This window comes from Suricata suricatta, chromosome 1 (assembly GCF_006229205.1).
Source record: "Suricata suricatta isolate VVHF042 chromosome 1, meerkat_22Aug2017_6uvM2_HiC, whole genome shotgun sequence".
Taxonomy (NCBI): domain Eukaryota; kingdom Metazoa; phylum Chordata; class Mammalia; order Carnivora; family Herpestidae; genus Suricata; species Suricata suricatta.
The window spans coordinates 72,103,169-72,117,103 of record NC_043700.1 but is presented as its reverse complement, the minus strand read 5'-3'; the positions used below and the strand labels follow the sequence as shown (position 1 = coordinate 72,117,103).

The window sequence follows — 13,935 nt, the reverse complement described above, 5'->3', positions numbered from 1 at the left end:
TCAAAAGTTCATAAGGCACTATTCTTTGTGCTCCCACATGATCCTGTTATATAAATTTATAAACCATTTATAGCTATGCTTTTAACCCATGATATGCCAAGAATTATTACTAAATTCTCCAAACAGTCCTTACATTTTACTTCCACTTTAAAAATTAAAATAGTAAAGCTCAGATAGGTAAAATAACTGGCCAAAGTAAATGGCCTACAATTCCACGTTTGTCCAAACAAGAGCTTTTAATTTGAACTGTCTTCTCATATTGACCTTTTCCTTAAGTTTCATTGAGATATATATAATTCACATATTACACAATTCAAGTATATAGTTAGATGGTTTTTAGTATGTTCACAGAGTTGTGCAACCATTACCACAATCATTTTAATACTTAAACACAATTCTATAGTATAATCATCTATAAGCAATGGTAATAAAGATTTCCAAGATATAAAATTATGCATGTATTACTACAAAAATAAAAGATGTGCTCACAAATGGGAAAACTTTTCCTTTCTTTGGCCCACTTACGTACTTAGTACTTAAGTGAGAAATAAAATTAATCCGTTTCCAAAATCTTTGATTCAAACCATTTCTGAGGGAGCAAAATAATTATGCGTCAGCATTGGGCCACATAAAACAAAAGAAAATTCCAAGTCATAATGATTGAAAGGACAAAAAGCAGCTGGCAGATTTCAGGATGTTTTCCTTTCCTTTACAATTTTCATTACCACAAAGTTTCCACGTGAAGGGCTAAAGTCTTAAAGAGGTGATCTTTAAGCCTCAAATTTATCATGTATGTAAGTACAAATTTAAACTAATAAAGCATGTTCAAAAGTTTAAAAAATTGCAGAAATTTATATTTACCACTACTCAAGAATGATCATGAAAGGACTAACATTTCACATTTTTCTAAAATGCTTTGGAAAACACAAAGAAAATGCAACATGCATCTCATACAAGCTTGAGATTGTATATACCAGGCAATGTGCTAGGGATGTTTCTGGCATTGTTCTCAAGGTGCAGCTCAAATTTCTATTAAAGAGACTGATAGAAATCCTTGTTAATATTTAAGAAGGAAAATAACACTAGATTTTTAGTATCTGCTATCAACTTTTTTGTCTGACAAAAAGCACTTCAAAGTTTTTGGAATAAAGAATCTGTAAGACAAATATGTCTTTTAGTTTTACAAGCTATTTTTCAAAACTTTTGTTTAAAAACCAAATATCAAAGTACAAAATTTACATGTTATAATTTTCTTTACAAACTCAGACTTTAATGAATAATTAGTATCTGTGAGGCACTACACTAAGAATACATATGAATTATTTATAGTTATAATAATCCATGAATTAAGTACTACATATTATCATCCCCATTTTACAGATAACAAAGAAGTAATTTCCCAAAGTTCCACATACAGAAAGTGTAAACACTGTTTATATGAACAAGGGAGACCTCTGGGAAAGTCTCTTTATTTAGCCACAACAGACAAAGAGCAACAATGCCTTCCAGATCACTAAGGTTCAGAAGTACCATATCAGTTTCAAATATCATAAACTTTCACATAAATGCTATTTTATTTAGCATGCAAATAGTTCACTAAAGGAGAAAAGAGCATTTTAAGCCTAGCACTTTACTCACTAAGGATCTAATTGAAAAGCCAGACAAGCCCTTGAACTTTATCAAGATAAATCCCTGGCATCCACTAATCACTACAGAGGATCTTCAAATTAGATAAGAGTAGGAATTTTGGCATGGAAATGAACACAAACACCTTGCCATCCTCAAAGGCCCACAACCTGGCAGCCTTTCAGCAAGGTTCCACTCATGTAGCTGTTACTCTAAACTTTCCAGCTATTGCTTGGAAGTTGATAATTCTTAAGATATGAGGAGAGTTGTGATTTCTGACACAGCATTCCAGAGATAAATACATGATCAGAGGGATGCTTAGAAACTCCCAAAGATATTCCACTGCTCTACGGCTGCATGAAAATAGTTTTTCAAAAGGTATCTCTTGCTAAGAAAAAGAAGGGGGAAAAACAGAGCACTTTGCTTGCCATCAGACAAGATGTTAAGTGCATACTAGACATGTAAGTTACAAATAACATCCTGCAGAATACTATCACAAAAATTCCTCTTTGGATTCTACTACAGTAAACTCCTTAATATGTATTACTGAGGCATGGTTTCCTAAATAAATTCTTAACTCACTCACTGAAGGCATCACTAAAGCACAGATTTAATTCTCACACATTTTTAAAGAAATAAATGCCAAAAATTTTCAAATTTGGGACATTTAAGGAAATCTTCTCTGACTATATCAGTAAGATATATTAAATTTAAAAATCTACTCTCCCTTGGGGCATCTCGGTGGTTGGTTGAGTGTCCAATTTCAGGTCATGATCTCATGGTTCGTGAGTTCAAGTTCCACATCAGGCTTAGTGCTGTCAGTACAAAGCCTGCTTCAGGTGCTCACCCTCTCTCTATCCCTCTCCCACTTGCATACGTGTGCACCCTCTCTCTCAAAAATAAGTATTTTCAAAAATCTACCCTCCCTTAAGTATTTGACTACTCAATCTAAGATTAATACAAATTTAAACAAATTATAAAAGTTGAGAATACTTTAAAAACTAGTTACTTACACCTCTTCCCATAGGCACTGCTATGAACAGTTTTAAAAATATTTTTTGAGGGGCACCTGGGTGGCTCACTTGGTTGAGCATGTCTGACTCTTGATTTGGGCTCAGGTCATGATCCCAGGATCATGGGATCAAGCCCTGAATCCAGCTCTGGGCTGGCATGGAGCCTGCTTCATATTCCCTCTCTCCTTCTCTCTGTTCCCTGTCCTACTAGCGCACATACTCTCTTGCCTCCTCTCTCTCTAAAAAATAAAATTCTTAAATAAAAGAGAAAATATGCAATAAAATATTCAAAGGGGAGGACCACTGTGTCAACTTCCTTTCAAATGACTCCGGAAAAACAGTTCTTTTAACTGGCAACTTCTCTATAAGTTAGAGCTTTTATCAAGATAAATTACTGATCTTTGAAAAAAAATGTTTCATAACTCAATACATACACATTTTATAGGCAGAATCTCAGAAAGTTTAATAATGTATACAAAAAAAATTTCAGGCATACTAGCAAAAATGGTAGTAGGCAGCAGAACCAATAAACTCAGGTATCTATAGTCTACTTTCTAAAGCTATCAAGCTCTAAACCCCCTGCTGAATTCCTGAGTCTGCTGAAATCCACAGATTCAGACTTCTTTTCACAAAGGCTGGCACAGTGCTGCCAGCAAAAGAGTGAAAGGTAGTCATTTGTAGGTAAAGGTGAATTCTAACTTGTAACAAACAAAATGATTGTCCATATAACTTGCCAAAGTAATAGTAAAATTAAATTATTAAAATTATTTTAAAATCATCTTATTGGTATGATGAAAAACAAAAACTTGAAACCTTTTGACTACCTACAAGCCTTTGATACAACAAACATATCCTTGTAATTTTTATAAACTAGACCAAAACACCCCTTTCTAATGTTGAAGCTACAAAATTTAGTAGAGTTAAATTAAGTTCCTATTTACCCTCTAAATTTCTCTCATTTATAAATTAAGCAGACCAAAACAAAAGACTATTTATAGTACCTATCAAACGATCTGAACTGCACAGGTTGTTCAGCAGAAAGATCACCAAGAGCTCCAAGGCAGGCTGGTGGCAGAAGGGCAGGATCCACTGTGACTCCATCTGCTGGCATGTTAACCAAGCTTCGAAGAATGTCCTTCACGTTGACATTTTTTGAAACTGATACTGATGGTGCAGCCTTGTTATCCAACTCATTTCCTCCGTCATTTCTGGTTTCCGGAGATTTATTGACTTCTAAAGAAAGAGTGCACAGCGCCTCACTGATTGCATCTGGGCCTGCGCTGACACTTGGAGGTGATGCAGGAGGAGCTACATCCACAGTGCTTCCTAAGCCACTTTCTTCCCCAATGCCTGAGTCCCTCCTTCGAGCAGATGATGTGCTTTCAGATTCTTCCACCGATGCTGGGGTTGGCGGACTGAATGCTGATGGCGTGTTTTCTACATCTTACCAAAAAACAAACAAACAAAAACAAATTTAGAAGCAATTCAATCCTAACAACCATCTACTATTTTATTTATCTTTTAAAGTTTTTATGTTAATTTTGGTTAGTTTCACATACAGCGTTATATTAGTTTCAGGTGTACAATGTAGTGATTCAACACTTCCATCCATCACCCTGTGCTCATAACACCTATTTAACCCACCTAACCATCTAGTATTTTAAATTAGAAAATATATGGCATGTTCTAATAAAAGGCAAAAATAAATTATATAATCTATGTAATATACTGAGCTAATATACCTATAACCAAAATGTTTTAGTAAAACTATGAAAATAATAAAAGTAATAAATGATAATAAACTGAGAAAAAACTGCCAAACTGACCATGACATACCAATGGATAGCAATACAAGGCTGAAAGCTATTGGCCGACAAGAAAAAATCCAAAATCCTTGATAAAGTAGAAGACTTCTTAATAATATGAGTCCAGTAAAATTTAATACTAAATCTGTCTTCTTTAACACTTCATGTCCAATACCTATAATCATGCCTGGGCCCATAACAATGCTTGGCAGTAGTAGGTGGTCAGCAACTATTTATCAGATGATTATTCATTTCCAACTTTATCTTCTACTATTCATGCCATAACACTTTATAACACCAAATTATGTGTAATCTGCTAAACATGGGACAATATTTGGGGCTTCTGTGCCTTTATTGCCATTTCTCTAGAAAATAATTTCAAGATTTCTACCTCAAGCACAGTTTCTACTTGCTTAAAAAAAAACATGTTATCCTTCCTATATGCAAGAATAATTCAATAACCTTTCAAATCTAGTTCAACAAGGACCATCACCTACTCTCTCTGTTTGATTCCTTCTCTCTAATCAGGTTGGTATTCACTGCATACCAACAAAAATGCTCCATAACTTGCTAAATCCAATGGTCAGTCCACAGCACTTGACACAGCACCAACAAACGATTATTCCCTCTAACTTGCCAATATTTTTCTCACTTGGCTAATAGGACATTAGGCTCTTCTCATTCTTCATCTGTTACCTCCCTGATTGTTCTTTCTTAAGTCCCTTGACTTATTTTTCTCCTTGATTTCTTAAGTTGGAAGGACTTAGAACTTACCTTCCCTAACAATATTTATTCCCTTGAGTGATCTCAGTCACTCTTAAAGCTTTAAAATACTACTATATCAACAAAAGAAATACATACTTGTTTATAAGTGTCCTACTTTATATCATCTAGGCCTAAAAGATATCTCAAACCCAACATGTTTAAAACTGAATTTATTTTTCCCTGAATATTTTTAACCTTCAATCTATCCAACTGCACCTAATCATTCTGATAACATTCCATTTTTCACATATTCACACCTAGTATTTTAAATCCTGTTCTCTCTTTCATCAAAATATATCTAGAATCTGATGACTGCTCACTACTCTACAACTACCACTCTAGTCCTTCCCAAAATCCACTATTTCCTGGATAATTGCAATATCCTCCCAACAGGTTGTATTAGACTGTTAGATTAATAATCCTGCTGTTCCATGCTTCCTGGTATTCATCCCCTTGAATGCAGACTGGGCCTCACTTACTTTAACCAACAGAAAGAAGCAGAATTAGCAGTGGGCCACTTCTGTGCCCAAGTTGTACAAAGGCCTGGCAGCTTGTTCATTTCTCAGAATCCCTGAACACCTCTGTAAGCAAGCTGGCTACCTTGCTAGAGAGAACATGTATAGAGACTACACAAAAAGATAGAGGCCCTCCAAACTAATGGAGAGGAAAATAAAAGAATTTGCTAAGAACAAGTATCAAAGCCCCAGACACATAACCCCAGCTGAGCCATTTCAAGTCAGTCAGCCTCAGCTCTTGGAGCCATCCTTGCTAGGCACTGGATGTATGAATAGAAAGAGCCATCTCACACTTTCTAACCCCAGCAAATACCATGTGGAGCAGGACTGAATGATACCCACTGTGCCCTGTATGAATCAAATGTACAGAATCATGCTAAGACTAAAATGGTTATGGCTTTAGCCACTGAGCTTCAAGGTAATATGTTACACAGCAGTACACACACAACTAAAACTGGGTTTTTTCCCTTGCCCTCTAGAATATATTCTCCATACAGAATCCCAAATGTTACTTTGAAAAACTTAAGTCAACTGTTAACCCCTGTCTCAAAACCCTCAAATAATTCTCCTTAGAGTAAAAACCCATACTCCATTAACTCCTAATCATTCCTGGTATTTTTCTCTATTCAATTTTATTTTTCTTAGTACTTACCACCTTCTAAAATACTATACAATTTATTTAGTAAATCTACTTCTTTTATATCTTCTGTCACAAGAATATATGCTCCAAGAAGGCAGAGGTTCTTTTCCTCTTTTGTTCATGAGTATACCCAAATACCTAGTTAGTACTGAATGAATGTTTCTTAAATAAATAAATCGCCTCCACTGAGTGGTAGCTACTTCCATAAATGCAATAGGTGCTTCTCTAACAATACATCTATAACCTGAAATCACTTCTGTACTTCCAGTTATTACTGTTATTAGTAAATCTGCCTCTTATAAAAGAATATGAATTATTTCTTCTTCACAATAAATGCCAAGGTAAATAAATATGTTTAACATGTTATTTGTAAAACAAAACATTTTCTCACTTATGTTTTAATTAGATGGCTCATTTAAAAAAACAAAAATCATCTCTTGATTGCAATTAACTACATGGTACTTAAAATAAATTGAAACATTTAGTTATTAATTTTAAAATATGCACTCACTTTATACATAAATGGATTTAAGTTCCAGAATATTTTAACTATTAGGTAATGTTTTACTTGAACTCTGGATCCCAAGAATAAAATATAGAAACTTACCAGGAAGTGACAAATTCCCACTTTCACTACTTGTTTCTTTAAATGACTGGTTACGCCTTTCATTTTGGGGTTCCAAAATGTCTCTGTACTTTGAGACCATAAGGACAGAGATAAAGTATACAACTGCCAAGGCTAAAAACTGAGCTTGTTTGCTATCCTCCTAAGGAAAAATAAAAGTAGTTGATCATGCCACTATTAAATAACATGTTTCGATCTTATTTAACATGATAACATTTATATATAAAACATATCCACAAATCTTGATATATGCTAAAATTAATAAATTCACCTCAGCAAAGATTAGGCAAAGACTCTTGGAAAAATGCCTGTAAATAAGAGTTTTTAACACTTGTCAAATATGGAAACAGAAACTTTAGTTTGTCTTTAAAATTAAGTAACTCAGTCTGAAGACATATGGCATAATGTACCTTATAAGATTAATCAAGTAGCAATTATCAATATCTATGTATAACTATTTTTACTTTTAATCATAAAAATTAAAATATGTAGAGGCACCTGGGTGGCTTAGTCCAACTCTTGATTTGGGCTCTGGTCATGATCCCAGGGTCATGGGACTCAGCCCCACATCAAGCTACACAATGAGCATGGAGCCTGCTTAAGATTCTCTTTCTCCCTAAGTCCCTCTCCCTGACTCATGTGCTCTCTCTCTTTCCCTCTCTCTAAAATTAAAAATATATATATGCAAAAAAAAATCACAATTAACAATTTTCCTAAAAGGCAAATATCCAAGAGAAAAAAAGGTGAGGTAATCAGATACAGAACAAGATGTCAAAGGAATTCTCAGGAGTATTTTAAACAGTACAGACAACCAAGTGCCTAAGATTGAAAATACAGTGTCTGTCAGAAAGAAAAGGACAAACTAAATTGACCTCTAGAAGAGGTCAGGGCTTTATTTTAGCTCTACAGATCACCTACATGTCTGTGTACTGATGACCTCTTCATCTAATCCAATACTCCATCTTCAAAAGAACCCTGCACACATCACTATTCTGATAGCATTTCAAAATAGGTTTGCACTTATAGGAAAAACTTAAACTTATCCATCAAATTCTGAAAACTGGAGGTACCCTAAGTAGCAGAAAGTTTATAACAAGGAAAGCAAAAAACATTGTTGCCTAGCAGATAAATAAATGCCAACTAATAGTGCAAATTAAACAAAGTTAATTAGCTAATGTCAAATGTTGTTGACACAATTTCTGGGAAAGAATGAGGTATCATGCTCTACCTGAGCACTTCCAACTTAATACAATGATTAATCTGACAAGAATCTATGGTACTCTTTAGGCTCATATGTAAGATAATTTATTAGTCTTGATGGAAAAGATAAAAGTACATTCTCCCTGTTTTATTAACCATCCCTTTTCTGCAAACACTCCTGTGTTCTACTGCCACACAAATCTGGCACTATTATAAATAACTGTTGCTAAAGATGCTCACATTAAAAGTGCAGGCAAATAACTCAGATGATCTTAACTTCTTAATCTATTATGTTATTTCTGCCTATCTAAATTCTTATTTAGCCCATTAATATGTTCACTATTTACTTATTACATTATTAAAATTTACAGTATAAGCCTGATTTCTGTCCAAAAAAGAAATAGCCCATAGATCCTTACATTTCAGCCTTTTATCCCAAAATAAATTTGTTTTCAATTGTAGGTATCACTTACTGAATACTTATAACGATTAGGCATTGTACTATATAGTTCAAACACATTAAGTAACCTCTTTTAACAAGATGAAGCCTAGAGAAATAATTTACCTAAAGGCATATAGTAATTGGAAAAGCAAATGTGAACTTAGAGTGACTACAGTTTGCACTTAAGCTCAAGGATAATCACTTCTTTATATTGCAAATCTAAGGTTATTTCCTTTTTCATCAAAATTGGATTATGCTAAAAGAGACTCTGGGATACAGTTTAGGAAACGTGGTCTTTTTTCTAAAATCCCTACGAGTATAAAACTTTTTAATTACAAGAAAATTTTTAATTATTACTTTTAGAAATTACATGTTAAACACAGAAGATATTCTAATTCTCTGTCCATATATCATGACATAAAAGCTTGTTATAAAGTTCCAAAAAGCCAAATCATAGACAGCCAGAATGAGGAGTTTTCATTTTAAGTACGATGGGAAGCCATTAGAGAATATTTAAAGCAAAAGAATTATATTACTTATTATATTTTAAAAATCACTGTAGGAAAAAGAAAGCTAATGGGACAATGGACTCAATGAAAGAAAAGGAAAGTAGCAGTAACATTTAGTCCCAAAATAAACCAGTCAGTGGGCTTAAAAAAAAAAAAAAGTTAATGGTTTCTTAATGAAAAAAATAAACCTGCTACTAAAAAGCAAATAAATGGGTATGGAAGAAGGCAACATACCTAATGGCTAAGATCAAAATGTCAAGCACCACATTCCCTTAACCCACTTCCACCTTGTACTACTTGTGTGATCTTAGCCATAGTATTTAACCTAACACTTCCATCTTTCCCATTGGCGAACTACTTGAATTAATAAGCGTTATAGAGCATTAATTTCCATGCTTAAAACACAGTAAACATTCAGTTAATATTAACTATAGCTAATTACTATTAATTATAACTACTACTAACAAATTGTATTTGTATATAAAACTTAAGAACCCAAGAGAGGACGAAAACCCTATAAAAAGAGGAGGGAAAATTAAAATGTTAAGTTATAAAGTTTATTAAAAATTTGCATGTGGAAAAGAACATCTAATACTAAATGCAATAAGCATTCAATAAATATTAACTCATGATAATACTATGAATGCTGGTGAGTAGGATTACAATTTTTTTTTTTGACAGAGAGAGAGAGCATGAGCAGGGGAGGGACAAAGGGAGAGAATCTTGAGCAGGCTCCCCAGCCCCAGGTGGACTTGATCTCACAACCCTGGGATCAGGACCCCAGCGAGACAAAATCAAGAGCTAGACACTTAACCAAATGAACCACCCAGGCTACTCCAACTCATTTTTATTTTCATCTTTATACTTTCTTTTATCTTTAGATTTTCTTATATGACTTTACAATTTACACATGAAACTGTGCCATATATCAAAATCAACTAAAACCAACATTTAAAAAGAATTAAAACCACACATTTCATTATGTGCCTTTATATCGTAGTTCTAGTCCTTTGAGGGAAAAATATCCAATATTCAGTAAAAGTCATATGCCATTCAGAATTTGAACATTTCATTACTTTCAGAGCATGGATTCTGGAGTTCAAGACCACTAGGTTGGAATCCTATCATTTACTAGCTCCACTAGCTTCAACAAGTTACTCAAGCTCTCTCAGATTCCTCATTTATAAAATGAGAATTACAAAAGAACACAACTCAAGAGGTCGTTAGACTTAGTACATGTGAAGCACTTACAGTGCTTAATATGTAATAATGTATGATTCTTTTCAGTCTCATTACTCTGACATATTAATTCCATTTTATATAAATAGTACTGTCCAATATTCTAAGACTCTAAAATTCCTGTCAAGACAATTGGTTCTAGCCCTTCTTATTTCCACTCAACTATTTTATATCCCAAAGGGTTTTTACTCTCAATACTTTGGGCCTAAGTAGAAATATGTATCACCTAGGAGTATATGAAAGAAATACTATAACTTACTATGTCTCTGAAGACAACAGCCCTGAGCCGATTAATATCCATGTCTTGTAGGAGCTTGTCAAAATCCCTTACTGGAGATATGCCACCAGTTATAATGTCCACTGGACTCTATTTAACATAAAAAATATATATGTATTACATAGACATTTTAAAAAATTAGTACAACATCCCAAGAACCAGGGAAAAAAAGACTAACTTTTTTATAAGTTGTTTCTCCTAGCTTATTTTTCCTAATTCCTTCTCTCTTCTTTTTGGGGTACTGGGAGAGAGGGCGGGGGGGGGGTCACAGAAGGGAGCCATAAAGGAAAAGTCAAACTGCATGCTAACTCACCAAGCACATGAAATACCAACTGACATACTCAAAGGAAAAGGTATCAAAGATACAAGAAAAGTAAACAGTTGGAAAAGCAGACAAGATTAAGTATAAGCAAATCTTGACTGTATATTTAAACACAAATATTTGAATGTTATGTCCACAGACTAAAATAACTATTTTTAGAACCTCTGTCAGATTTATTTAACTTTATGTTGAAATGAACAACTAAATTTAAGATCTTAATCATAAAGTAAGAGGCGCTTTTTTATTAAATTAATTATTCGGTATGCTTACCTTTGCTGCAGATTTCGCCATGGGAATCAGGCTGTGCATGGTTTTCTGGCCTTTGACTGCATCTCCTCTAGCTTTCAGCTGTGAATGCTGCTGACACTCTAAACAATTCCTAACTGCCACTGCACACACTGTAATTTAAGGAAAAAGATTGGGAAAGAAAATAAAATTGTATTTAAGATTTTGAAACTGATAAAAAATCACCCACAGAATACAATTTACATAAGCTTTTACTTGAAACAGATTACTTTCAGCAAATATATAAAATGTTCCTGGACTTTTTCATCTAGTGTTTGTTTTGTGACTTTGTTAGCTACTCTGTTAGGGCCCTCTGCTAAGACAGAATCATTTCAGGAATCTAAATCAACAGGCTAGTTTTTCTTAGAGCTCCACTACACTAAATTGGAATGATCTTTTACTCAGGAAAAGATAGGAAAGAAAGGAACTGAAAAGTAGGGGAAAAAGAGAAAGCAAATCACATTGCCATGAACTAGCCTAGAAAAATAGAAAAACAGTCTATCACCATCATCAAAGTAAAATAGTTAAACTTAAAACGTATTTCTTATGGCCTATCATCATAGCATGATATTTATAAAGACTGATAAAAGGTATATAGCATTTATAGAAAATATGTAGAGGGTCTACATTACCTGGTTTTCAATAAAACCATTTAAAAGGTGGGGATAGAAAAGAGACTGTGATTAATATAGTCCAAAATAGCCTCTCCAGTATTATAAGTGAACTAAGTCAGAAAGACAAATACTATATGATTCCACTCATACATGGAATCTAAAAAAAAATAATAACTAAAAAACACAATCAGGCCTATGAATACAAAGAACAAATTGATGGTTATCAGAGGGTAGGGTGGTGACAAATGGGCCAAATGGGTAAAAGTGACAGACATAGGCTTCTAACTAGGAATGAATAAGTCACAGAAATAAAAAGCAGAGCATAAGGAATACAGTCAATGATATTGTAATAGCAATACAACTAGACATAGCCTGATGTACAAAATTGTCAAATCACTAAGTTGAACACCTCAAATTAATGTAATGTTGTATGTCAACTATACTCAAAATAGTAATAATAGTAATTTTACCCAGTAGAAACCAGCACATTTATAAGCTCAATGAGCCCCATATCTCTGTTCAAGATTTAATGTTCCAGTATGTTACTACTAGGTACTAACCTTTTTCTGTTTTCAACTAACTGAACAGTTTCACCATATTGTACTCTTAAAATGGTGAACTTTTCTGAGCATAAATCCTATAGCATGGATGTTATATGTAACATATAATTATGAAATATCATAGAGTCTGAAATAGCACTGTTTGCTAACCTGTTGAGTTACATAAGTTCTAGAATTTGGTTGGAACATTTTCAACCACTTAAAATAAGTATTAAATTAAATGAATCACCTGTTCAAAAAAATAATTACCTCTCTAAATATCTCCCCAAAGTTACTCGGGTTATTTAGAAATTAAGTTTGAAGTTTAAATGATGAATTAGATAATGCAAAACTGACTATGAATTGCTTAATATCATGTGAATCATCTCAAATCTCAATCAAATCAGTAGCACTCAAGGTATGTGAACTGAACAAGAGTAGGAGAGAAAATTAAGAACAAAATGGCAAACTTCTCTGGGGACTGTAAGTACCACCAGAATATCCTATGGCTAGCAGACATAGAATTGAAACAGGAAAGTATTCAGAAAAGTGCAAGACAGCAACACAAGTTGGGGAAAAAGAAGCAAGGAGCCTAGTAGAGGGAGAGAGAATATGGAAAATGACTCTCATATCTGAAACCAGGCCCAGAAAAATAACTTTTCTACTTTTTTGTCCCAGGTTGCATAAAATGAAGTTTAGGAATCACAGAGTTAGAAACCATACCACATTCATCAGTCTCAGTAGTACAACTTACTCTTACTGTTGCTATCCTGCCTTCTCACCTCCAGGAAAGAACAGGAGTGACCAGGGATCAAACACTTGGATTGTTTACCGAGCTTACCATACTCTATTAAAAACCTTGAGCAAGTAGTTTTCTGAATCTCACTCCCATATATAAGAAGACATGGTGCTGGGGTAGATCAAACTATGAAAATGAGGGAGATAGAGTATTTCCCTTGAGTAGAGTGATGCATTGATGGTGCAGCCTTGTACTTTTAATTCAAGAAATAAACTCTTCATAGGAAAGTGGCAAAGTTTAAAAACTGGCATATACAAAAGTAATGGAGTCAAAATAGCTTAATTAATATTACTAACAGAACGTTCAAGGAAGTATGTTATAACAGAAAAAGTAGGAACACAGGTTAAACTATATTCAAATTCTAACTTCATCAATTACAGCTTTTGGATTTTGAATACATTTTCTAATGTCTCTGATCACAAATATCCTTATGAATAAAAGAAAATAATTGCTGACTCACTGAAAATCTGCAATAACAAATGTAGTCAATAAATGATACTTTTTGTTTTCTTATACTATCTGAATCTCTTTAAAATTTTAAAACAAATTTCTAAAAATTGTCACATTAAGTTCTTTAAAGCATCCAAAGTTGAAAAGCACTTTGAATAGCATTTTGAGTAACCAAAACATAATCGTTATACCAAAAAACTCTAAATATATCTCAGCTTATGTAACAGATATTCCTGCTAAAAACAGGAAAATATTTCATTAGCTGATTAG

At 33.6% G+C, this 13,935-nt stretch overlaps 1 protein-coding gene across 5 annotated transcripts in view; it reads right to left on the bottom strand.

Annotated features, from left to right (window-relative positions):
* LRBA (LPS responsive beige-like anchor protein) overlaps positions 1-13,935 on the bottom strand; it is a 688,703-nt gene that overhangs the window by 504,870 nt on the left and 169,898 nt on the right. For 4 of the 5 annotated variants that reach the window (XM_029940220.1, XM_029940227.1, XM_029940233.1 and 1 more), the window contains 4 exons: positions 11,249-11,376; positions 10,639-10,746; positions 6,972-7,131; positions 3,641-4,082 (listed from right to left, as the gene is read on the bottom strand). In XM_029940220.1, coding sequence (XP_029796080.1) covers positions 3,641-4,082; positions 6,972-7,131; positions 10,639-10,746; positions 11,249-11,376 — 838 coding nt within the window. The remainder of the gene's footprint in view (positions 1-3,640; positions 4,083-6,971; positions 7,132-10,638; positions 10,747-11,248; positions 11,377-13,935) is intronic. The other variant, XM_029940238.1, reaches the window with a different exon arrangement.